The sequence below is a fragment of the Cygnus atratus genome, chromosome 6 (assembly GCF_013377495.2).
Source record: "Cygnus atratus isolate AKBS03 ecotype Queensland, Australia chromosome 6, CAtr_DNAZoo_HiC_assembly, whole genome shotgun sequence".
In the NCBI taxonomy this organism is placed as follows: domain Eukaryota; kingdom Metazoa; phylum Chordata; class Aves; order Anseriformes; family Anatidae; genus Cygnus; species Cygnus atratus.
In genome coordinates, this window is record NC_066367.1 from 33,988,113 (window position 1) to 34,011,424 (window position 23,312).

Here is a 23,312-nt window from a genome sequence, read left to right on the forward strand (position 1 = left end):
TATTCTGATGAGTTGGAATCACAAGCACTGATATTGGTCTTAAATCTCAACTTCAGGACTTGTAAATCAACATTTATTGGGATTTTGAGCAGTGAATTCATGTGTTTAAAAGAAAAAAGTAGTGTTTTTCTTCAAAGGATTTTATTTTAAAGAAAACGGTAGAGTATCAAAAAAGAGAAGAGATTACACATATATTGGACATATTTTTATAAATTCTTTTCTAGTGAGTTCCATGCATGGAAGCAAAGAAAAATGGACATTAAAAAAAAAAAAAAGGAGCATATAGCACACTCAGTAGCAATAAAAATTAACAAAGGTTTGGTAATACCGTAGCAGAGTAAACTTGGACAAGCCTTTGCCTTTTGAAAGACTGTTTTGTTACTGGGTTATCTAAAGAGAAAGCCAAAGTCAGCCCATCATGTAATTAAAATGCAGTGTTGTATAATGACTCAGAAGATAGATTTAAGCCTTTTCCCTTCTTTTCCTTCCTGCCCCAACCCCAAATAAAAAGATAAGAGATGTTGATTGGAAGTAGAAGTCTCATGTGATAAATGAAAGTACAAAAGGAGTCAGCTTTCCAAATTTGTTGTCAATATCACCAAAAGCAATACGCAGTAGAGTTTGAGATCAGCTCGTCTCTTGGATGCAGAAGTCTAGAGAACTGCGCAGCTGATCGATGCAATTAAAATGAACATCTCTACTGCCAAGTGGGAAAGTCTCTTTCTGAATGTGTGTGTGGAAGAAACGGAAAGCGCTGCTCATTTGTTTTTTGAAAGCAGATGAAGAAAATGTGAAGGTCTGGATTTAGTCTTCGATCCAAAAGTGCTTGTGCTCCTGAAGGCGATGGATATGCAATGATCCCCCTGTGCTCAGACTTTCCTTCATCTGCCTTTGCCTGCTTCCCAATTACAATGTGAGCTTTTTGGATTCCCTTCTTATTCATTTTTCTCTTCGGTATGAAGAGGTCTCCTTGTGTATAAATGCAGGAGAATAGATTCCAGTCTGTTGTTCTGGCACTGTAGAAAATCAGCACTGAATTTATCACCGATTTTCCATTAAGCATAGTCTAAAATTGGCCTGCTGAATATGGATGATTTAGATAAAACTAAGTGCCTTGCTGAACAGAAGATTAACTTTTTGATCTGGGAGTTAAGACACACAAAAAGCAGTGCATTAGGGTGGTTTTTCAGAAGCTAAAGCCACCAGTAAACTCTGGAGCTCTGTGCATTGGTCAAGGTAAAATTAGACTTTTTTTTTCTCTTTTTTTTTTTTTTTTTTTCATTTTCTCCTTAGTTAGTAGACCAGTTGATGGGAAGTTCTGCCTGGGTCCTGCTCCCTCAGCCTCCCAGCTGTGTAACCTGCCGTGTCCATCTGAGTGCGAGGTGTCTGCCTGGTCGGTGTGGGGCCCCTGCCTTCCCGAAAACTGCCAGGACCGCCAGGGGAGAAGAGGTAAGGGCTACTCTTACCTGTTGCTTACAGCATTCTGGAATCTAAAATGTGAAATGGAATATTATGATAACTTTGCAAAAGCAGTGGTGTCAAATTCCACATTGGGACCTTAATGTGTGTGTTTTTAAATTAACATAGGATGGAGCTCTTAGATGTGCATACAGGACTGGAATAAGACCTTTAAAAGCTTTTTGCAGTTATTCTTGAAAGAAAAAATGGATTTAGATTCTTTTTTTTCCTGCACTGAACTTGTAGAAAGGGAGGATTTCTTGGGATAGCAACTGCAGACCTCCAGAGTGCGAGGGTGTCTCTCTCCCATCTCCTTCAGAAGTCCTGCTGAGTGCCTGGGCTCAAGGGGAATACTGGCGTGAGGTTGGAGGGACTCAGGACTGAGCTGTATCCCATAGCTCTACCATGTTGCAGTTCAGGCTGAGCCAAGAGGTTGTTCTGGGTTTGGTTTCAGTTCCTGGAAGAGGAGTATGCAAATACCTATTAATATCCCCTCGATCTTAATAGCCCAGAATACATGCCGTTTGCTGCAACGCTTTGAGATTCATTGCAGAGCCTTTCCTTCCTTTACAATGAAAGCTGGAAACATTACCGTTGGAGTCGTGTCAGGGAATGAATATTATTATTTGGAAATTACACTTTTCTGAAAACAACATAAGTTTTTAAAGTGACTTGAGCTCTTCAGAGTGTTTCAAATGGCAAAGAATTAATATAAATATTTCTAAATATAAAGGTTTGCAAAATTCATTTCATTATTAAATTGTTTTAAAATGAAAAAAGGACGTTCTAAAATTGTTTTGACTGGTTTGTTTTTGCTGATGTGAGAATGGTGGAAGTTTGGTCTGTTGTATTTTGTGGGAATGTTTTATTTTTCATTTTCTTTTCTGTTTCATGTTCCAAGGCATTTCTATGTGGCCTCCACTAATGCTGTATATTTGCCCAATGTCTGAGACACTGTCATAGGAAAGACCACCACCTATTTTCCTCTGCCTTTATAATAATTATGTCATTTACATAACAAAACGTGCTGAAAGGTACTTGCTATTAGTTCTGCATTTTATACAGCAACCTGACTTTTGGTTTTATTCAGGAGGAGGTAGATTATGTAATCAATTCTTTCATTATTTCTGTAACCTTTTTCTTCCACTTTACATTTGAATCTACCAATTTAATAGAATATCATTTCTAAGAGGTCTGATATGCATTATGTATCAGAAATCCTTATACCTTCATAAGGCAGAATACTAATTTCGTAGTAAACTGCTCTGTTGTATTTTAAAACAAGTTTTGTCAGTAGTGGATTCCCAGGCAGAGTATAGATGTCATTTATATCTTCAGCTTCTTTACTGTTTCTCTCTTATGTCAATTTTATTATTACATTAATATATGCCTCAATAGCTAGTTCTTTGTTTTGGACATGTCTTTTTAACGTTGATTAAAATGAAAAAAGAAATATGAAAAATATGGGGCTTGTTGGAATTCTATTGGATTTTGCATGCCCAGACTGTGGGAAATCCAGCCAGATACCATCCCAGTCAATTAAATAGTTGCAAGTGTTGTTCTCTTGTTAGTCTTTATTTCCTCCAGTTCCGGATGCCATACATAGTCCTCTTTCTACTAAATTTTTGGTATAAATATTTTTCTGCAGTTGTCCAGTTAATTCACTTTCTATTTTCCAGGCTTTAGAATGAGACAAAGGCATGTAATTATGGATCCTGTAGGCCCTTCAGCGGGTTGTCCACATCTAGTGGAATCTATCCCTTGTGAAGACCCAGTATGTTACGAGTGGATTATTTCAGAAGGAATATGTGTGACTGACCATGGAGAATGTGGACTTGGAAACCGCATCCTGAAAACTGTATGCAAGAACAAGAAAGGTAGGTAATGGTGTCATCTTAAAAGCTTCCCTTTGAAATAGATTTTGTCTGAAGAGCAGTGAAAATTATTTCCAACTGCTTCCTGCTGAATTTTTTTGAAACCTCCAGATTTCTGAGTTGACTGTGGTGATCACCAGTGCTCATGTTACCTGGTATTTTGCTTGGAGCCTCTGGTCTATTTTATTCTACATGAGATGGCTCACCAGTAGAGCTCATGTTTTGTCCCTTTGGCCTACAGTGTACCTCTTCCATGTGACAACAGTGTGATACCAATGGCTTGGTTCTCCCTAGAATACTTTTTTTCACTAGAATAATTTTTTTCACATATTGTGCAAAAGTAGGGCTGTCACTGAGGCCAGCAGCACCATGGACACAGTAACAAAATGAATCTGGCTCTTTACGTTACTTCTGTCCTCAGTTTTCAGCATGCAGTTTGAGTTTGTCTTTTTATAACAACCCACTTACCATGATATGAAGGAATGTGGAATGCTCAATTGTGCTGTTAAAATTAATACAAGAATCTAAATGAAATGATGGCAATAAGTAATGCTTTACTCACTTGACAGCAGTTTGAGACCTGCAGTTTACACGTTGTTAATAATGAATAAGCACATTTTTATACGACGTTTACAAACAACCAGCAAGAGCCGATTTTCTTGTACATGGTTTGAACTTCAGCCAGAAGTTTCATTTCTTGATAAGGTCAGTGTTGTCAGATCTTTAGATTCAATTACATGGAGCACAATTTTGAAGTTGGACTCTACTGACATCTCAAAAGTGGCAAAATCATGGAACTTCAGAGCCTAATTTTATATCTGAGATGGAGAATTATTTTATGTGGTGCTCAGGCTGATCACAAGAAACAATTTCAAGTTGATAACAAGAGGGGTTAATTGGCAATTGGTGAAAAACAGTGTGTCATTTACGAGTCAATGGAATCTGGCAGAATTAAATTATGGCTGTTTTGTCCAAAGACTAAAGATTCCTCTGAAATAAATTAAAAATCTATGTGGTTGTCTTGCAAGTTTGTGGAAATGGGGCAAAATCTTCAACTGTTGTAAAAATGACCTAGCCAGAGAAGAGAGCTGTCTCTGAACTCCGAGTGGTCTCTTCAGTTGTGTGATCATAACTGTAGGTCCAGTCCTGCAGTGATGTGTGCAGATGGAGCCTTGTACTGCTAAGGAGCACCACACACTTCGCACTGTTAAAACTGTGCCAACATCCATTTCTGTGCACCAACTTGAGACTCAGAAGGAAAGAATATAATGTGGCAGATGCTCATTGATCTCTGATCAAACTGTTCTCTGTGGCTATGATCTTTAAGAAGCCATGCCTTTGAAGTGTCTCTTCTGCATTTAATTGTTCAGAAAGATATTGTAAGTCTCTTTTTCACTTCCATTACTCTGTGCATGTTCTAGTTACCAAATAGCAATGTCGGGACGTTCTTCCTGCCCTGCCACCCCAAAGCAAACATTGTCACATACACATGATCATTTTCTTGGGTAAAAGCTGCAGTAAGCAGCAGAACTGCACAAAGTGTTTTGCCTGGCATAGTTGGCTAATAGGTAGTGGGAAGCCAACAGGGAGTCATGGGAAACTGTAAGACAAATCAGTTATGGGTAAAATAACATAAAGACTGTGCTTATGCTTAGCATTTATATAGAAGTCCAAATTCTGTGCAAGCAACTGCTGTGGAGAAAGCATTTAGGGTAGCTGCTTTGTGTGTTGATATTTTCATTTACTTAAGCGCCTTTTGCAGAATTCAATGCTGTATCCTAAAATTCAGTCATTTATCCATTGTCATCTATGCTTAGCGTGGTTGCTTAGTATTCCCACTGAATGCCTAAAGAGATGAAAAGACAAAAATACACTTTTTGGACGCTGTTAAATGACAAAATCCAATGTATCTCATCTTAACAACAAAGTTCATATGAGCCTGCGTTTTGTTGATTAGGATACTTAGGTTCTTCTTTATATCGCTCCCTGCAAGATACCTTTATTTTCATATAAATGCCAGACTTCTTGGCATGATGCTCTCTTGCTCTTGTTGCAGTCTGTTAGTTCACCTCTACTTCAGAAGATGAAAGCAGCAGATGTGTCGGTGCCATTTGTCAGCCCTACTGCAGAACAGCATGGCATCGTGGTTTCTTGCCCTCGCTCGTCTCCTCCTCTCCCACCATTCCCAGTGTGGCTGTGAGCACACATCCTTCATGAGCCCGTGCTCTGCTGTGTGATGCCGTGCTGTTGCATGCTGCTTTCCACAGCGTGAGGCCTTTTTCGTGAAGAGACTGTTTCTTCCCTCGCCAAAAATGAGCCTTAATTGCGTTGACTGCAGTGGGAGGGAGCTGGCCATGTTTTTCACTAAGGTCTCCCATGCTGCTGTAGGTGTAACCTGTGGGATCCTGTTGACCTAAACTTACCTCCAGCAAGGTGGGGCTTGGAAGTATATCTTGATCTCTGAGGTATGTTGCTGGACAGTGGGTAAAGTTAACAAGGCAAGTTAAAGTTAAAAAAAAAAAGTTAAAGTTAACAAGGCCCTAATCTGTCCCATTTCTGGTCACCCCAATGTCTGTCCGATGCCACATCTGTTCCACACTTGTGATGCCAGCTCACTCTGTCAAAGCATTATCTTCTTGTATGGGCTTATGTGAATTTCTGTGACTTAGCACTTTTATTTCCACTTAGTCTAGAGATGCAAAAATGATTTTGTTGTTGATGTTTCTTAAATCCCTGTTGATAGGGTCCATAGTGAAAGTGCCTCCATGGGGCTATGAGGCTGTACTATGTACAGATCCTTTCATGGAGTAGCTGGAGTCTATCATTTGTGATGTGGAGTAGCTAGCATAGATGAGGATGTGGAAGGAATGAGCAGGCCATGATTGTCTCATTTTGTGATTGTAAGGTGTCTGTCTGCTCCCATCTCATAAGGTCTGCAATCTCTGTTAAGCTACTGAACGTGTGTGATACTTGTGAGAAACTCTTAGTCCGTATCACTTCAATGTGGCTCTTCTGTAGCATCAGAAGACAGTAGTGTAGTAAAAAGGATGCAATGAAATAATATGTAAAATGGGAAAGACCTATATTGCATGCTTCTTCCAAATATTTTTTTCAGAAAGGTGTTTTCTTATTTAGTTAGTGAAGAACAATGGATACTTTGGGGAAATCAGTGCATCCAAAAGAGTAATACAGGAAAATGGATGATGGTACTGCAGATTAGAATTTGTAACTGTATCCTTGAGATCAAAGAATGTATTTAAGATTTTTTTTTTGTATTCACAAACAACCTATGAATTATTAATGATTTTACTCAGTTTTGTTTAAAGTTGATCAATTGAACAATCAATGAACAATCAATGTATTCTTGATCAGATAGCTGCAAATATTTGACATTTACATTTGGTCAGTCTTGATTACAAGTGACAAACATTTCTGTGCATTGACCAGACGAAAATAACTCTGAAAAGTTTCCAGTTCACTTGTTGTCCTCAAATACTATTGTTCAGTAGATGCAAAACCATGAACATGGTCAAAACTTTCTCATTTTTGAATGCAATTCGACAGCAGCCAAAATGTATTTTGCTTCATTTTTGGAAGACAACAACCAAAATCATCTTTTATATGCTCTGCTCCTTATGTCTTTGTGGTATCTTTAGACATCTTGTGTATGGTGAGACAAAGGTGAGCAGAAAGCTGAAAATAATATTAGACAGCAGGATTTGGCCTGGGGTCAGCAGAAGAAAGTTAATGGACAGGAGCTGGTGTACCTTCATAGGTAGTTTCCCAATCTTTTGATTAAGATGCTAAGACAGACAATTAGAATTAACATATAAACATTGTTTGGTTCAGTCTGGTGGAGGAATTTGGGAACCTTTTTTTTATCATTTTCTGTATCTATATTACAGTATTAATATTACATAAATAGATGGAAACAAGACAAATGTTGAACCAAACTGTGATTTTTAGACATGCACTTTATAGTCACGTAGGTTGTGAACACAGCAGTGATTGTGGTGAGGAGTATGCCTGGTTGCACTGGGAACATATGTAAAAGGAACTACAATACATTCATGAAATAACAAGCATGACTCATAAAAAAAACCTATTCATTTTTCAAGCATTTTATAAACGTTTCTTACAATACTGTAAGCTGAATCTCAACTAGTAGCAATGCTCTTAAATGAATCGTAAAATGTTATTATTCTGAATCTGTTTTGTTGTAAACCCCATGTCATCAGTTATTGTTTCTGCTTGTTCTGATACCCGCCAAAAGAACAATTCATAACAAAGTTGATTTCTCAGTTATAGTGAACAACCTAATGTCTAAATAATAATAATAATAATACAAAGAAATAGTTTATACGTAAAGTATTAATTGTTTTAATCAGAAATTATTAGATCAGCAAAGTGAAGTAATCTGGGTAAAAAGGTAGTCTGATTTTACTGGATTAAGGTTGTTTTACTCTACTTCTAGTTACTAAATCTAATCAAGCAAGTGTAATTTAGATTAGAAGGTGTTGTGGTTTAGCCCGGCTGGCAGCTAAACACCACACAGCCGTTTGCTCACCCTCCCCCCTCCCTCTCCGGGATGGGGGAGAGAAACGGGAAAGTGAAGCCTGTGGATTGAGATAAAGACAGTTTATTAAGACAGGAAAATAATAATAACAATAATAATAATAATGATAATAGTATTAATAATAATAATGTGTGCGAAACAAGTGATGCACAATGCAATTGCTCACCACCCGTTGACCGATGCCCAGCCTATCCCCGAGCAGCCGGCCCCCCCACCCCGGCTAGCCACCCCTATATATTGTTCAGCATGACGTCAGATGGTATGGAATACCCCTTTGGCCAGTTTGGGTCAGCTGTCCTGGGTCTGTCCCCTCCCGGCTCCTGCTGCACCTCTAGCCTTCTTGCTAGCAGGACAGAGCGAGAAGCTGAAAAGTCCTTGGCTTGGTGTAAGCACTGCTCTGCAACAATTAAAACATCAGCACGTTATCAGCACTCTTCTCATCCTAATCCAAAACATAGCACCCTGCCAGCTACTAGGAGGAAAATTAACTCTGTCCTACCTGAAACCAGGACAGAAGGAAACAAGGATCTAGCAGTTCAGAGCTGCTGAGCATTTGCCATTCCTTTCTACGCTATTAGCTTGGGTATCTGGGTTGTTTTGTGGGAATTTAAGTTGCAGAGTTGTTTTGCCTTTGATGAAAGTATTTAATACAGTTGCAAATAATCGGTCTACTAGTCATGCAGAGTGCATGGAGTGGTAATATGGTGCAGGTACTGGACCCAGAGTAATAAGTAGCGGGCCCTGGGACTCCTGGCTCTAAGGGGCAAACCACCCTGAGGCAGATGATTTGCCACGGTGGTAGCTTAGAAATAAAGCACGATGCTGTTGGAGCTGACACGGTGGCAAGATTTTTTAGTAAGTATTCTCGGTGAGATTGTTAATAGCTGGAATAACCTACTGGCTTTAAGGTGCAGTAGTTGTCTGTGCAAAGGGGGCAGCGTCCATCGTCTGAGCCCTGACTCACTGAGCTTCGGCAGCGCCAGACATGGGGCTGTACCAGCAGCAGAAAAGAGCATTCATGAGCATAAATCGTTGTGAAGTAGAATACGAGTCATCTTCATTGGAACACTGTTACACTGGATGATTGAACCTTTGTTTTTCTTTTCCTGGTACTAACAAAAACAGCATCTTCACAGGAGCTGGCGAATAGAAAAAACACACAAAATAAGGATGTTCAGCAACCTTTCAGGGCTATCGCTGCTCTTGCTTTTGAACAGAAAGCTGCTTCTTTACCAGCTTCTGCTGCTGTTCAGGCAGTACTGCTTAACCTGTCTTTTAAATATGACAGCTGTCTTGTTCATCTATGTGATCTTTGGTTCTGGGCAGTCAGTATCTGGAATGTGGCACTTGCTGAGGAGATCTTTTTTTTTCCTTGAAACATTGAAGTCTACTTAAAAAAAAGTGCATGTTGGGGGTGAAATACATCTATTACCAAATTTCAAGTTTTATCTGTAAAATTTGAGAACAATATTTCAGGGAGTCAGAATGTTTTTTACAGATTTTTTTTTTTAATTAAATGTGTTTGCTTTTTTTGTAAATGAAATAGACCAAGTCTGAAACAATAAAATATTTTTAAGAGAGGATGTTAAATAATATAAAAGCAAAATATTCCTTTCAGATTAAACAAGCATTTCACATCTTGAAATTACATTTTTTTCCTTAAATCTTCCTCCACCTTTTCAGTCCACTTAAAACAGTTTTCTTCCTTCTCCTTTTTTTTTTTTTTTTTTTTTGGTTCAGTGCCCAAACAGAAATCCATTATTCACACGGCTCTATTGACAGAGCAGACACTGAAATCCTGTTGGAATTCAAGCGAAGAGTAAAGGGAAGTAAGGTAATCAAAGCAGTGTTATTTTAAGATCCAATATTATGTTCTGCCAGAGCTTGACAGTGAAGCTCTGCACTTACGGAAGCTGAAGACTCTTTGGGGGTAGAATATTAATATTGCTGTGTTCAGTTACCTGTCTATACTTACAGTTCAATTGCATTGAGTCCGTTGGTCCCTAAGAATTTTTGTCCAAAGAGCCTGCGATGTGTGTGCTGCTTGATACACACCATCATGGGAGGCTGGGACATCCATGACAGCTTTGCTTGAATCCTTCAGAAGGAAGATGCCGCAGGTAGAGGAGATGCCTGGTTTTATTCCTGGTTCAGCACATGAAGCTCTCTGAAAAGTTCTGTCTTAACATAAATCTGAGCAAAGCCAAATTCTCACCTGGGGAGAATTTTTGATTTTCCACGATGTAATGGGTTTACAACATAGAATGGATTGGCAGGCTGCTTAATTTCTCAGAAAAAAAAAAAAAAAGATGATTTACTGCATTAAATTTATTGCAAGTAAGTTTTAAATAAGTTCTTTCCGACCTATCAGAATAAGATCTTAAATCTACATTGGTACATTTTGTCCATCAGCACAACACAATAGAGAGATTTTGGGTGATCCTTTGTGGAGCCAGGAGTTGGACCTGAGGATCCTTGCGGGTTCTTTCCAACTCAGGATGTTCTGTGAGTCTATTCATGTAAATGCAGACTGGAGGTGTGACAACTTTTCAGGTGTAAGATTTTGATTTATCCTGTAAGGAAGGGTAAATCATCCAGTTGCCCAACACACCTGCACACACAACCAATAAAATTTATCAGGTACTAGCTCTTCTAAGCCCACAGGTTCAATTACTGCTGTGGGGCTAAGCCTTCTGCACCAATTTTCTCATTCTTCCTCTTTGGTTGTGAATGTACCCCGCTGTACCCAGTCACTGGAGCTGTTGATCCCCAAGCAGTATGTTTTACTGACTGTTAGATACACAAATCCTAAAAGGCAATGTGCAGGGCCTTCTAGCAACTACGAGCTACGCTTCTCATTTTGCAACCATAGTGGAAGGAACAGATTGCGGTGTAGTAGCAAGGCTGATGAGTATTATGAGTGTTTCAGAAATCCTGGAGAATGGCTTGCTCAATAGAATTGAGACCCATTTTTCATTTTTTTGGGTAGTCATTAAGATTGATGTGCTCTTTGAGCAGACCGGTTGTTTACAAGCCAGGTAGAGCGGATATGGTTACCTCCATCAAGCCTTACCTTGCTGCTGCTGGTTCTGTGCCAAATATTTGATGTCTCCTACTGGAAACATTTAGAAAGATGAAATGCAGATTGTGACCTGCATTGGTGCATCAACAGTTTGCAGACTGACACCGCCATGGATTCCACTGAATTTACTGCCTTTGCATCCTCTACTGAAACTGATGTCTGCAAAAGAAACAGATCGGCTTTAGATTAATTTTACGGTAAGTTGCTGGAATTTAAGAACTTTGCTTAGTCACACTAATGATCTTAAAATTCATTCAAGATTGTAGCAAACATATGGACCCCAAGCCAGTGAAGACAGAAACTGAAAAGTCTATAAACAATTCTTGTAGTTGTATTTGCATAAATATCTGTGTCCTAGAGTCAGGCATATCGTGCTAAAATATAGGGTGACATATCTAATGGTGGAAAGCCGGATGGGCTGGTTGTGGGCTTGAATCTAAAGGATAAACTCAAACATACTTTGATTAATTTTCTTTATCCTTAAATGCAAATATGTTGCACGGTTTCCAGCTGAACTGTGGCCGTGCCTTTCAAATCCTGGCAGCGCGCTTCGTGTCAGTCATCCAGAAGGCAGCTATAATCGGTATCCAGTGGTGACTTCAGCTCTGTATAGTTGGCAGACAGAGATACCAGTCAAGTTGATTAGGGATATAGGCAGCTTTCATCCTCCCTGTGCTTGTCGATATAAAGTATTACAGCTACCTGTGAAAATATTTTTTCAGTGCTGGCTGAGGTAAGTGTGAGCTTGTGGTCTGCAGTATGCCCTCGGATGAATTTCTATGCAAAGCCTTGATTCTCTTCAGTATCTAGTGCTCCTTTTTCATACATAATGTCTCCAAAAGATGTTTTTCAAGACTTCAGAGCGGTGTTAAAATGGTGCGGGCAAAGGCCGTTTCTTCCCTATGGCTGTTTCAGCAGGGAGGAGATGGGATTTCAAAGATCCAGCTCCTGCTTGCATTAGTGAGACAGAGCAGCAGGTGCTGATTCTTTTTCTTTTTTATTTTTTTTGGAGAACCTGAGCTCATAACACCTGTAGATTTGGAACAAAGGTTCAAGGTCGCCCTTTCAGAAATGGAAATTATAATATTAAGAAAAACATAAACATCACTCATTACTTCAAGATTTGTATTGCCCTTTTATGCTTTAAATGTTAGGGAATGAGTTTGACATAAGTTGATCTGAGTTTGTGGTAAAGGTTACCTAAAGAGCATGGCATGTGTGAGTGACCGGTGAGTCTGGTACGCGAGAGGTTTGAAGAAACCGTATAGAAGGATTAATATTTATAGAGTAGGCTATTGCAAATTTAACTAAAATTAACTATTTATTTAAAGAGTGTTATTTTTCAATATCGAGGGAATCTTTATTGAATTTGACTCTAATCTTTCAGTTACAACACTGAAATAAGGTTACTGTATCTCTGTATTCTGTTTTATAACTGTACATATATTTATAATTATTTTTTTAAATATGAAAAAAAAACATTTTTTCCCCCCTCACAACATACATTGTAGAAAAAAAATCCCAGATTGTTTCAATGAGAAACAAGAAAAATAGCTACGAGTGCTGAGAGCATGCAGAATAAAATTCCTATTTGGTTGTTTTCTTTAAACTAAGCATAACTTCACGTATGTGTTGAGTTCATATTATTTTTAGAGAGTTATTGTATTTCTTAGGGAACACTGCTTCAACAAAGGGGAGATGTGAGCAAAATATGATGCTTTCTGAACTCTATTTGAAAGTTAAGTAGTAGGTAGATGACAACTTGAAGACTACCGTGTGCAAATATGCCTTGAGGGGAGGAAGGAGGCATGAAGGATCAATTTGAAAAGCTGAATTAAGGACAGGATTCTGGATCTGTGACCCACCGGTGACTGAAGTTGCCAGGAGGAGTGAATGGAAGAGGGTGAATCTCATCCATAAATGGCTGTGATTTTGGGGACTAAACAGGTTCCAAAAGTAGCTAAGGATTTCACTGCCTTTCTACTAAGGAAAGAAGCGTTTAACGTATGCAAATAGTTTCCTCACTTCTTGTCTATCAGCAGGCAATATCTGTGTTGTCTCATACACAGAGCAGGGAGCTCACAGTCTTAAGGAATGTAAGAAGTGGGGATGCTCTATGACTTCTTTTTTATCCATCTCATCCCAGGCAGAGTTGTTAAGGTGCTTTATGCTCTAGGCCTACCCTTGATCGTTTTGGTGTGTAGAAAGAGGTTCTCTGGAAATAACCAGTGGCTATTCAGAGCGTTCACATCAATGATCTTTCCACCTGGTTTTGATGTGGTGTTTTTAGAGCCTCTTTACACAGTTGTGACAAGGGGCAAACCACAAAACTTCCTCGGGCTTTAGTTTCCTGTCCGTAATATCCCCTTTGAGATACATGAATTCAAAGCTTCTCGTATTAACACCATCCTTAAGCCATTTCTCTTTAACCAGATATTACAGCATGTTTATATGACACCATTCACACAGTTTTTCTGAAGGACCCTGTAACTAAATTGTAAGAAAACGCAGCATGGGTTGTGCGGGCACGAACTTTTCCTTTAAGCATCTGTTCTGAACCCTTCATGTTGAAAAGACGTGACAGTTTGCAGAAATGGTCACAAATTTAAAAAAAAAAAAAAAAGGAAAAATGAAAAAGGAAAAAAAAGTGAACTAGGAAAGAATCATGTTCTTGTAGCTTTTGTCCTACCACGGCGATAATCCAGTCTCTCCCTCCATGCTCTCATCCTGCTGCCCTCCAGCACTGCTCCTCCCTGTGTGTTCGAGTCCATCCCACGGGGTAGGCCAGGTGCTGCATACGTGCCTGATTCTGGGGGCCAGTGTTTGACCAGCCAGCAAACAAAGCAGGATGGATGACTTTCCTTGAGTGACGGCAAATAATTTGGGACTTTCTCTAGCAGTTATATCAGTAGATAAGTAAATCTTTAAGGGACAAACCCCTGTGTCAAATTTGGTTTACATCAGTGGGTGGTTTCAAAAAGAGCATGATGGCATATCCTGATTTCTTTAGGAAACCAGGTTTTAATACAGTTGATATTATTATTATTTTTAATTATTCTTAATAGACAGAAAACTGTCCAATGCAAAATACTCAAAATAGTGTAACATGTTTAATTAAGCAGAGGGTCATTAGAGTAAAGAAATGACTGGCATTTTGTTGCATTCTGTATGTGACATCTGGTAGGCTGGAGTCCAAGTTACCAATAACCCATGAAAGAAAAAATATTTTAAAATAAGCTACGTAAGTTTTGCATTGGGTAGTGTTGTATAAATACTAGGAATTTATTTTCTGATAATATTAAAAGAAATCAGATAAGCCTGATTCTGCAAATGATTAAGTATGTTTTTAGGTCTGAGATCAAGTGTAGTAACGAGTATCTAACAGCAGGTTGTGGAGTTGGGAGCGTCCTTGCATTTCAGTCTGCAGAAGTGCTTGGGTGTGGAAGAGGGGAGACGCAGAGAAGTCAGGGGAGAAGAAAATGCTGGGAACAGCCTGCAGAGCTGAGGTCTTCTGTGTTTACTGCTCCTTCGACAAAGGAGGGGAGCTGAACCGAGGATGTCTGTGTGCTCTACTGTGGGGATCAGCAGCAAGCTTCTTCCAGTGTTTATATAAGGAAATAATTTGAGTATAACTTAAATAGACAGCTTCTCACATTGATCTCTGACCAGAGACCTTTTTGTGGAGGAAAAAGAAGGGCTCTTTGTGTAATTGAATCCTTTCCTGCTGTGTGGCCCTACAGAAGGCTTTTTCTGTAGCTGAATTTCCTTTGGTGCTGCACATTGCGTACTGGACAGAAATGATTGTTTGCACCACCTTTATACAACAGTTGTGAATGCTATGGAGTGAAAATTAAAGTGTTGCACTTTCTTTGAGGTTTCTTTCTGCTTATGGAGTAGAGCTGATGAAATCCAAATTTAGTTCCTTGTTTTGAGATTAATGGATGCCAGAGGGGAAGGCTCCTCCCTTAAATAGGAAGTGTTGACAAACTTTTAATTAAGAATTCAGGACATGGAAACTTTAGGCTAGTTCTGCACTGCAGAGATTGAATCTGCAGAATATTGGTCTGTAATTTTTTTTATCTTCCACTTAATTCTAATTAAATATTGTAATGCCAGGACTCTTCATTAGGCAGCAATTTGTGATTAGTCAGGTAGTCATAATGGGAAGAGGAGAACATGATGAAATGGTAGAGAAATTGCAGAGCAGGGAAAATGGCCATGGCATATGGTTCCTAAATGCTCTTTAATGTTCTCTTGTGGGCAGAATTCCCACTGAATTTCTGTGGGATCCTCACGTGGATCCTAGCTTACACAGAAACACAAGAGTTCAGTGGACCTGAAATGCAAGACTGAACTCTGAAGTTGTGACAAGAAATGATAGACTAAGAACGGCCATAAAAAGGGCAAACTCCTAATTCCACCATAATTTTGATGCCAGGGTATTAATTTAAGTATGGATTGCATTATCACTTTTGTTTATCCGTGCATTGAATTTTATATTTAATAAAAGGTAGCTTTTGTAAAGTACTGGAGTGAATGTGATTTGGGAAAGATTAGCTCTTTGAGGAGACTGAGGACAATTTAAAGCTCCATTGTTCAGTGTTTTTCTCGTTGTCTGTCTGTATGCAGCACGTCTGTAATTGTCTCGTACGCTAGGTATTGCCTTTGTTTGGAAGAGTTAAACAAGTAAGAGGAAAAGGTTTTTCATAGTTCCTTTTCAAACAAACAGCCTGTTAGCTTTTTAACTTCAGGCAGCTGGTAAATGCCAGAGCAAAGCTTTTGACAAGAAGGTGAGTTGGAGTTTCTTTACAAACTGAATCATCCCAGATCACTGGAATGCATTTCCCAGTTTTGAAGCCTGTTCCTCCCATATTGTATGCTTTTGATACATCACAGTTCTTAAAGCTGACACATTTATTTCACCTCCCCTCTCCCCCCCAATGAAAAAAAAAAGGAGGAACGAGATGAATGACTCAACGCATCCATGCATATGAGGTCAACAGCTGTGCAAGCAGAGAGCAGGGCTATTTCCTTTCATATCACCAAGGAGGAAAAAGCAATCACAAAAATTAGTTCTTGGCTTGGTCCTGTGGCTAGTGCTGTCTGTGGATATCCAGGCACTACGTCCAGCAGGAGACAGAGATTGAAAAGGGCATTTTTGGGAAGAAGTGAGAATATTTATCTGCCCCTAGCAAGTAAGCAGGGAGCTCTCTGGGGAGAGCCTCCTCCAGGTGACGCGAGCTCCACCTGTGTTTCCTTGCCACATCTCCTCTGGCAGTGCACCTTATTCTGTCCCTGGTTTTGGGGTTGTTTCCATTCATTACTGGCAAATGTGCATATAATATAAAATGCAAAATCTTTTTCTCGTAGTGAAACTCTGATGACCCAGCAGGACTGGCAGGCCCTCATGAATCGCAGGCTAGATCTTGGGCAGTTCAGTAGAGAGGGGTTGATCCATGCTTGAACCAGATGGAAGACAGGATTCAGTTGCCTGTAGGACAGTGTAGAAACCCAGATGACCCCCTGAGATCAAATTCCATTTCTCTTACCAGATGCAAAAATCCCATTAAATGAAGGAAGAATTTTCCCCAGTTTCACCAGATTTCCCCCATTTAATAGCATCAGCACTGTTTTGTTGTATGCTTAGTGCTGTGTCAGAAGAGACTAGAGCCAAGAGGGCATTTTGTTCTTTTTCGTATTGCTTACAAATAAAGCTGACTGATTTGGTAACTGTGCTGGAAACTCTCTGAGACTGTAAATTTAGCAGAGTGCTCCCTGGGCATGCATAGATCTAGAGGTAACAGTTTCTTGCCTATCAATAAGTATCTTAACGCCTTTACTTTTAATGCTATATATGACTTAAATCCCAGGAAAGTAATTCCACTACTACTGTTCATTTATATCGGAGGAGTTTGCATTAATTCAGAGTAGGCTAGGTCTTCTAATACATTATTTATTTAGGGCTTCAAAATGTCTGTGGTACTGCATGTAGTTGACAGAGCGTATTCTTGTTTGTTAATATTATACGGCAACCTGTTTTCCCAAGATGCTTAAATAAATGAATACCTTCAAATACAGCTGTGATTTTAAAACCCGATTTTTTTCTTCTGTTGAAACTATAGCATCTCATAATCTCATCTAATTCCTCTTCTCTACAACCATCTATTTTTAATAATTCTGGAAGAATCTTCAGTTCTTTAGCATTACGTTGTGATAAAAACACATTTAGGTCTTGATTCTCCCTGTCTAGCCTAGCTTTTGTTTCATCCCCCTGGGAGATGCAAACTTCGAATCACCCTTACATTCAGTAACAAAATCCCTTACATGAGAGGTGAAGTACTGAGCTCATATTTTCTGGCAGTTCACAAAGCCTATAAATCAGAATACATGAGAGAGCTGCGTAAGTGAGGGCAAAACAAATGGTGTGTGGTGCTTGGGAATGAATGAGTCGTGTGAATGAACATTGGCATGTACATCTTCAGCCCCATATTAAGATTAAAGCGAGTTGTCTGCTGTACAATTGCATAATTGCTCCTGTGACTGATTTGGCGCTGCTCTGTAATAAGTTGTGAATACTGTATGCTGACCTGGTTAATGGGGTATTTACTAAATGAATATATTTGTATAGTTTAATAGGAGGATGGTTGGGAAAATTAGCAGGATGAGAAAGAATGGCTGAAGAGAGTAATTCTTTAGTGAGTGCCGGAGTTGTAATGAGGCAGTGCTGGGAAATGGCCGAGGAATAAGAAAAAAAAAACAAACATCTTTGTCAGATTAAGTCTTTCTTTTTTTTTGGGAAGGAAGAAATAATCTGAGGGAGAAGACAAGATGATGGGAAGGCTGTGTGAAAGCAGCTGAGACCTCGGAGGTGCAGAGTCCTGTAAGAGAAGCACGTGGTTGTCTTTGGCATCCCGTTTTTTGTCATGCTAAGGCTCCGGGGAAGAAAGCGCTGCAGCTGCCTGTGCCACCTGGAGGTCTGGGGTCTGTATGTACGGGCTGCAGTAACAGGGCAGCGGCTGTCCCTACGGGCATGTTTGTGGGGTTGCTTAGTGGTGTCTCACTGTTTAACTTCTGACTTTGGGCCACCCAAACCTGCGTTCTGCCCGGCTGGTCGCAGAGCTTTTTTGGTAGGGCATTAGGAGCTCCTGCAGGTAAGGCCACCTCGCTGTTGGTGTATGAGGGCTTGGAGGGCGAGGTTGCGTGGAGCCAGATCCTTTTCCCACCACAGCGCACCTGGCTGCACCCAGGGCACAACTGTCAGCACCGTGCCCGCTGCCACGGCCAGGAGGATGCGCGGGGCTGGTGGTGCCCCGAGTCCAGGCTCCGACCCCACTGGCGATCCCACCGGGGTGGGTACGTGCACCGGGGGAGGCAGCCTCCGCCCGGCAGTCGTGACTGCTTCATTTTTTGAAATCTCTCTTTTTCAAATTCAGCTATTTTAAGTACTATAGACTAAGATAATTATTTCATGAAGTAATATTATCTGCAAATTAACCTTGGATCTTTGCATAGGTTCAGAAAGAGAGAGATAAGGAATTTTATCGCAAATTGCAGACTTACTGGGTTTGACGTAAAGGCCGTGGCAAGTAATACATTTAAACTGCATTTAAGTAGAAAAGACCAGAATATCAAAGTCTAAAAGCAATAAACATTAATTTATTCAGAAAGTTTTTATTTTTCTTCTAGTTTATATGTTCTTTTCACACGCTGTCATTTAATGAGGTTATTTTCTGATTAAGCTAAAAAAAAAAATTAAAAAGTAAAATGTTTTATTTCAGTAGATGAAAATGGAGCTTTACAAATCTATCAGCTTGCCCTGTGTTGTCTGAGCTGGTTGTACGATCTTCCCTTCGTTCAGCATGGTTGCTAGACTAACGGATTTGGGGAGCGAAACTCCCCTGTATATAGTTTCTGTTGAAATCCATATTTTCATTTTCTGTGACAACTAATACACTTCCTGTAATCCCTTTCAAATATTCATTGGCACTATTCCCAGACATATATTTTGAAGGTTAAATGGTTTAGGATTTATGTACTCTACTACATAGGTAGGTCTGAATAAGCTAATAAGCCTGTATGGCCCCTTCATTGCCAGAGACCAGCTTGTGTCTCAGAAAGACTATAGCTGTGGTACCACAACGTTGGAGCTGCTTAATGAGCTGTGGTTCTCAGCTCTCTACTGGGCTAATGAGCCCGGGGTGAAGTGCTGGGCTGGAAAACTCCTCGTCCTGGTTACAGAGCTCGCTCGGGTATCGTTATGTGGTGCTGCTTCACGTAGTGTGGATGTACCTCTCTGGCAGCTTAAGGTTTTGGCTCTCTGTCCAGAAACATAACATATATATATATATATGTACATATATTTTGTAGGCTGCAATTGGCATGAGTAAAGAGCAATAATTAAAATAATATTCCATGAGGTTTGTATTTTAGTACAGCAGTTTGATTAAAATTGGATCTGCCTTTTCTTCTCCCTTAAGAAACATTGCTCAATTCGTGGCTAATGAAGTGGAACGGCACCGTGATCAATATTTATGGTGTTGCTCTGGGTACTTGCACTTCTTTCAGTCCTTTTTGTACCATGGAGCTGGAATGGAAGTTTTTAACTCCAAGGTAATTAATGGCTAACCGTGCAACTTGATATGAAGTCTTGAATGCCTGTTCTTGTTTCTTTTAAGTCACAGGTGACTTGCACAGATTTGCTACTTCTCATGATTGATCGAGTAAAAGGAGGAACTTGATTTTCTGCAGTGATCTGCTTTTGGACCCCTCAGTCATGACCCTTGGTGTTAATTTGGACTTCCCCTGTATTGGAAACAAACTCTTCTGGAGTACCAGCTCTTGCCATTGAATGCTCACACATGCCCACACACATGGCACATATGAATCCTTTTAGCTGAGTTCATTGAAAATGTGTAGAGCAGAATTCTTTTTATACTCCAGTCTCTACCACAGGTTCCAGTAACTGCCAGAGCACATGTTCAGTCCAACATGAATGTCATGGTGTTCCAGGCTAGTCTGCACTTCTGCATCTTACTGATTTTTGGTCTGCTCACAGCTGGGTCAGAATATTTTTATACAGCTGCTCACAAAGTCCACAGAATTTGGCAGTATTCTCAGCCCAAATCGGTCCCACAGTTAGTTGTTCCACAATTCTCCTCCTGTCTACTGTCTCCTTCAATACTTTCCCAGAATAATAGCATCATCTCTGAACTCTTGGTGGGTTGGTCCCTCGCACAGTTCCTTTACCTGTTAGTGACAGGGGCTGGAGGCAGTCCAATGTAATTAGTAAGCGTTTTGGAGACTCGGCTTTGGCAGCCCTGTTAAATATGTGCAATGAAAAGCAGGATTACTATGGGGCCTCATCTTTTCTCATTAGGGCATCTCTATGATCTGTAGGCTTTTTTTTTTTTTTTGGAAGTTTGCCATTCTTATTAACACAGGAGGTACCCTTTGGTCCAAATTGTGACCTAGAATAATTGTGTATAGTTCCCAATAAAAAGAAAGAAAATACATCCACATACTCCAGGGTGGAAATTTGCCCTTTTGTGTCCATTCCATTTCTCTTGGAGGAGAATTTCATTTTTGAGTAAAGGCAATAAATTTTTGCTGCTCAGATAAGTGACTACAGAGGTTCATCATCAGGATTTGACGAAATAAGTCTCCTGAGAAGATGGATGATGACAAGGGGAGTAAGAGTTGTTATCCAATCATTTGTCATAGTCTAGAACATTAAGATATATGGGTAAGCCCCCTAAAAATGTGTAAAAGTTCCTTTTTCCAGCAGTCAGTTGGTACATAACAACTTATCTTGTGCATTCAGCCAGCATTACACGCTCTCTAAAAACTCATTTTGTTTACATCTCTGTATACACAGTACATAAGTAGTAACATCTTCTGTATTGCTGGGAAGTACTCTGAACATCATTGAAATGTAGCCCCATGACTGCTGAACGTACAGACGGACTTCCCTGGTACTCACATTAACTCCATTCTCTCTATCCTCCATCCCTGTCCAGATATTAATATTATCTGTCTTGCCTGGTTTGCTGATGCTGTTCTGCTCTGGGCTTTCTCCAGAGACTTTTTCCTCTGACTGCTTTTCTGTGATTCCCTGTTTTATGTTAGTTTTCCTCTGGTTCTTCCCGTGTCTCAAGGCTTCAAAAACATGCAGCAGCCATTGGGTGCAATGTCAGCTAGTGAAAAATTAGATTAAACATTCATGGCTGTAGGAGTTCTTGTTAGCATATATGTATTAATTCAACACTTCCTGCTGGTTTTCAATATGTTGGGAGGTTGCATTGCCAGGGAGGTGACTTTAAAGTCTTTCCCATCTGTAGTGGAATACATTTCGACTGCTTAAGAGCAGGTAAAACCTTGCTTTGCTTACTGAGTTTCAAAGAAACCTTGCGCCTTTCTTTTAACAGACAAGTATTCCTCTCTAAACCAAGAGTGGTCAAGACCAGATTTCTGAAATACTTTCTCATCCTTCAACAGAAATCACTCTTCATTGCTCAGCTGCAAGGTTGACCGCTTTCTGGCAGAGGATCTCTTTTTCCTGCCCCGTGCTGGTTTGTCCACTTTACGATTACGACAAAGTGAGGCTTTGGCTGCGTTGTTCGGTTCTGTTTGCTGTTAAATGCTGGCAAGGCAGCTGAATTAGCTGATCTCAGACAGTCACCTTACTGTAGGAGGTAATGTGATAGCTTGCTACAGTGAACTGCTCCCTGCTTTACTGCTTGTTGTGGGGATGTCACACGAAGATGAGCTTTGCTTTGTCCCACCTGGGCTTGCCATAGCACAGAGTAGCTCAGGAACCTAAATTTCACCATCTGAGTCTGAGAGAGCTTGGGATCTTGCACTAAGTCCTACAAAACTCTGGGAAATCCTCCAGTGTGGCAGCTTCACTATATCTCTGTGCTGGAGTTCAAATCGAACCCTCATGTGTTTCCCCTAGCCTGTTGTAGTATTTCACGACCAAAAAGCTTAATCAGCTCAATGTATTCACTTGCGTTTCTCTCTTGTAGCTAGGTCAGGAGGCTGTACTGACTGCTGATGACTCACAGGCAGAGGATTTTTACCGTAGTTCGCTTTGACAAGGTTTTTAGTTATGAAACTCTCAGGCTTAGTCCTCAGTGGTAGCCTATAAACCTGCGTAGAGACATAGATGTGGTGGGAACCGAGTAATGCTCCGGAAGGATCCCGATGTCCAGCAGAGGTTGTGATGCACGTCAGAGGTTTGTGATGAGACAAGCTCACGTCTGGGTCTGACAGCAGTCCTGGCTGTGTGGTTATAAAAGCTCCCCCTGTGTGACTGTGTTGATGGGTGTGAAAGTCATGCTGGCACAGTCTGTAGCCTGCCACAGGGGCGGTGGATGCGGTGGGTATGGGAGCACGTTCTGACGGCGTGACTTCAAGTGTTCGGGTGTTCGGTCCTGTGGGCATTCGGTGACCTGGCCACGACTGGGCTAGCTGCTCCTGTGGGCTCAGGAGGCATCATGCATCACATATCCATGTTTCCTGGGAAGCAAAATACATTTCTGAGTCCCAGCCGTGGAATTACAGCAGTAATAACAGCTATCATTTCTGGTGCCTCAGTGCCAAGTGTAAAGGTTTTGAGTTCTTTCTGTTACATTTTCAGAGTAGTCTATTCTGCTGTTTCTTCCCTATTTCTGCCTTATCTATGACTGAACAATTACTAGAAATGTGCTGAGGACATTGTATGCAGAAAGTCATCCCGTTGTCTCTTTTCCCAATGACTCTGAGGCGTGTGTGAGCAGCGGTTATCTCAGCTGCTGATCAATGAAACTGGAGCTAATGTACAAAGTGACCTTTTGGAAGAAAAAAAGGTTGTACCAATATTATAGTTGCAGTTTGAGTCAACTTTTACACTTCAACATGTATTTAGTTGCGGGAGCTGTTACCTTACTGACTCGTGTTGCTGTATCATTCATGATTATATCAACCAAGTTCAGAGTTGTCTGAAATTTTTCTTGTTTTGTCAGTTGTCATGTTCTCATTGGCCAGGTATTATTAGCGTTACACGATGACCTTCATCATTTTAAGATTTGTTTTCACCTGATCGTCATGGCTCCTCAGTCGTGTTTTCCCTCCATCAGCAGGTAGCTCTGTCACTGTTGAACTCAGACTCATGTGCATCGCACCTCTCACCAGCATTCAATGGGCTGCACTTAAATATTTCCAAGCTGGCTAAATTCCTTCTGTCTTCTCACCTGTTTGTGCTTCATTTACTTTGAAGCTCTTCCTGCATAGCTCTACAATTCCCAGTTTCGTGAACCCAATGGGATTTTTTCCTCTGGAATTA

General features: G+C 40.3%; 1 protein-coding gene across 1 annotated transcript in view; it reads left to right on the forward strand.

Annotated features, from left to right (window-relative positions):
* Nucleotides 1-23,312, forward strand: part of THSD7B (thrombospondin type 1 domain containing 7B) — a 263,133-nt gene that overhangs the window by 82,192 nt on the left and 157,629 nt on the right. The window contains exons 5-6 of the mRNA XM_035556107.2: nucleotides 1,294-1,449; nucleotides 3,138-3,335. Of these exons, the coding sequence (XP_035412000.1) occupies nucleotides 1,294-1,449; nucleotides 3,138-3,335 (354 nt within the window). The remainder of the gene's footprint in view (nucleotides 1-1,293; nucleotides 1,450-3,137; nucleotides 3,336-23,312) is intronic.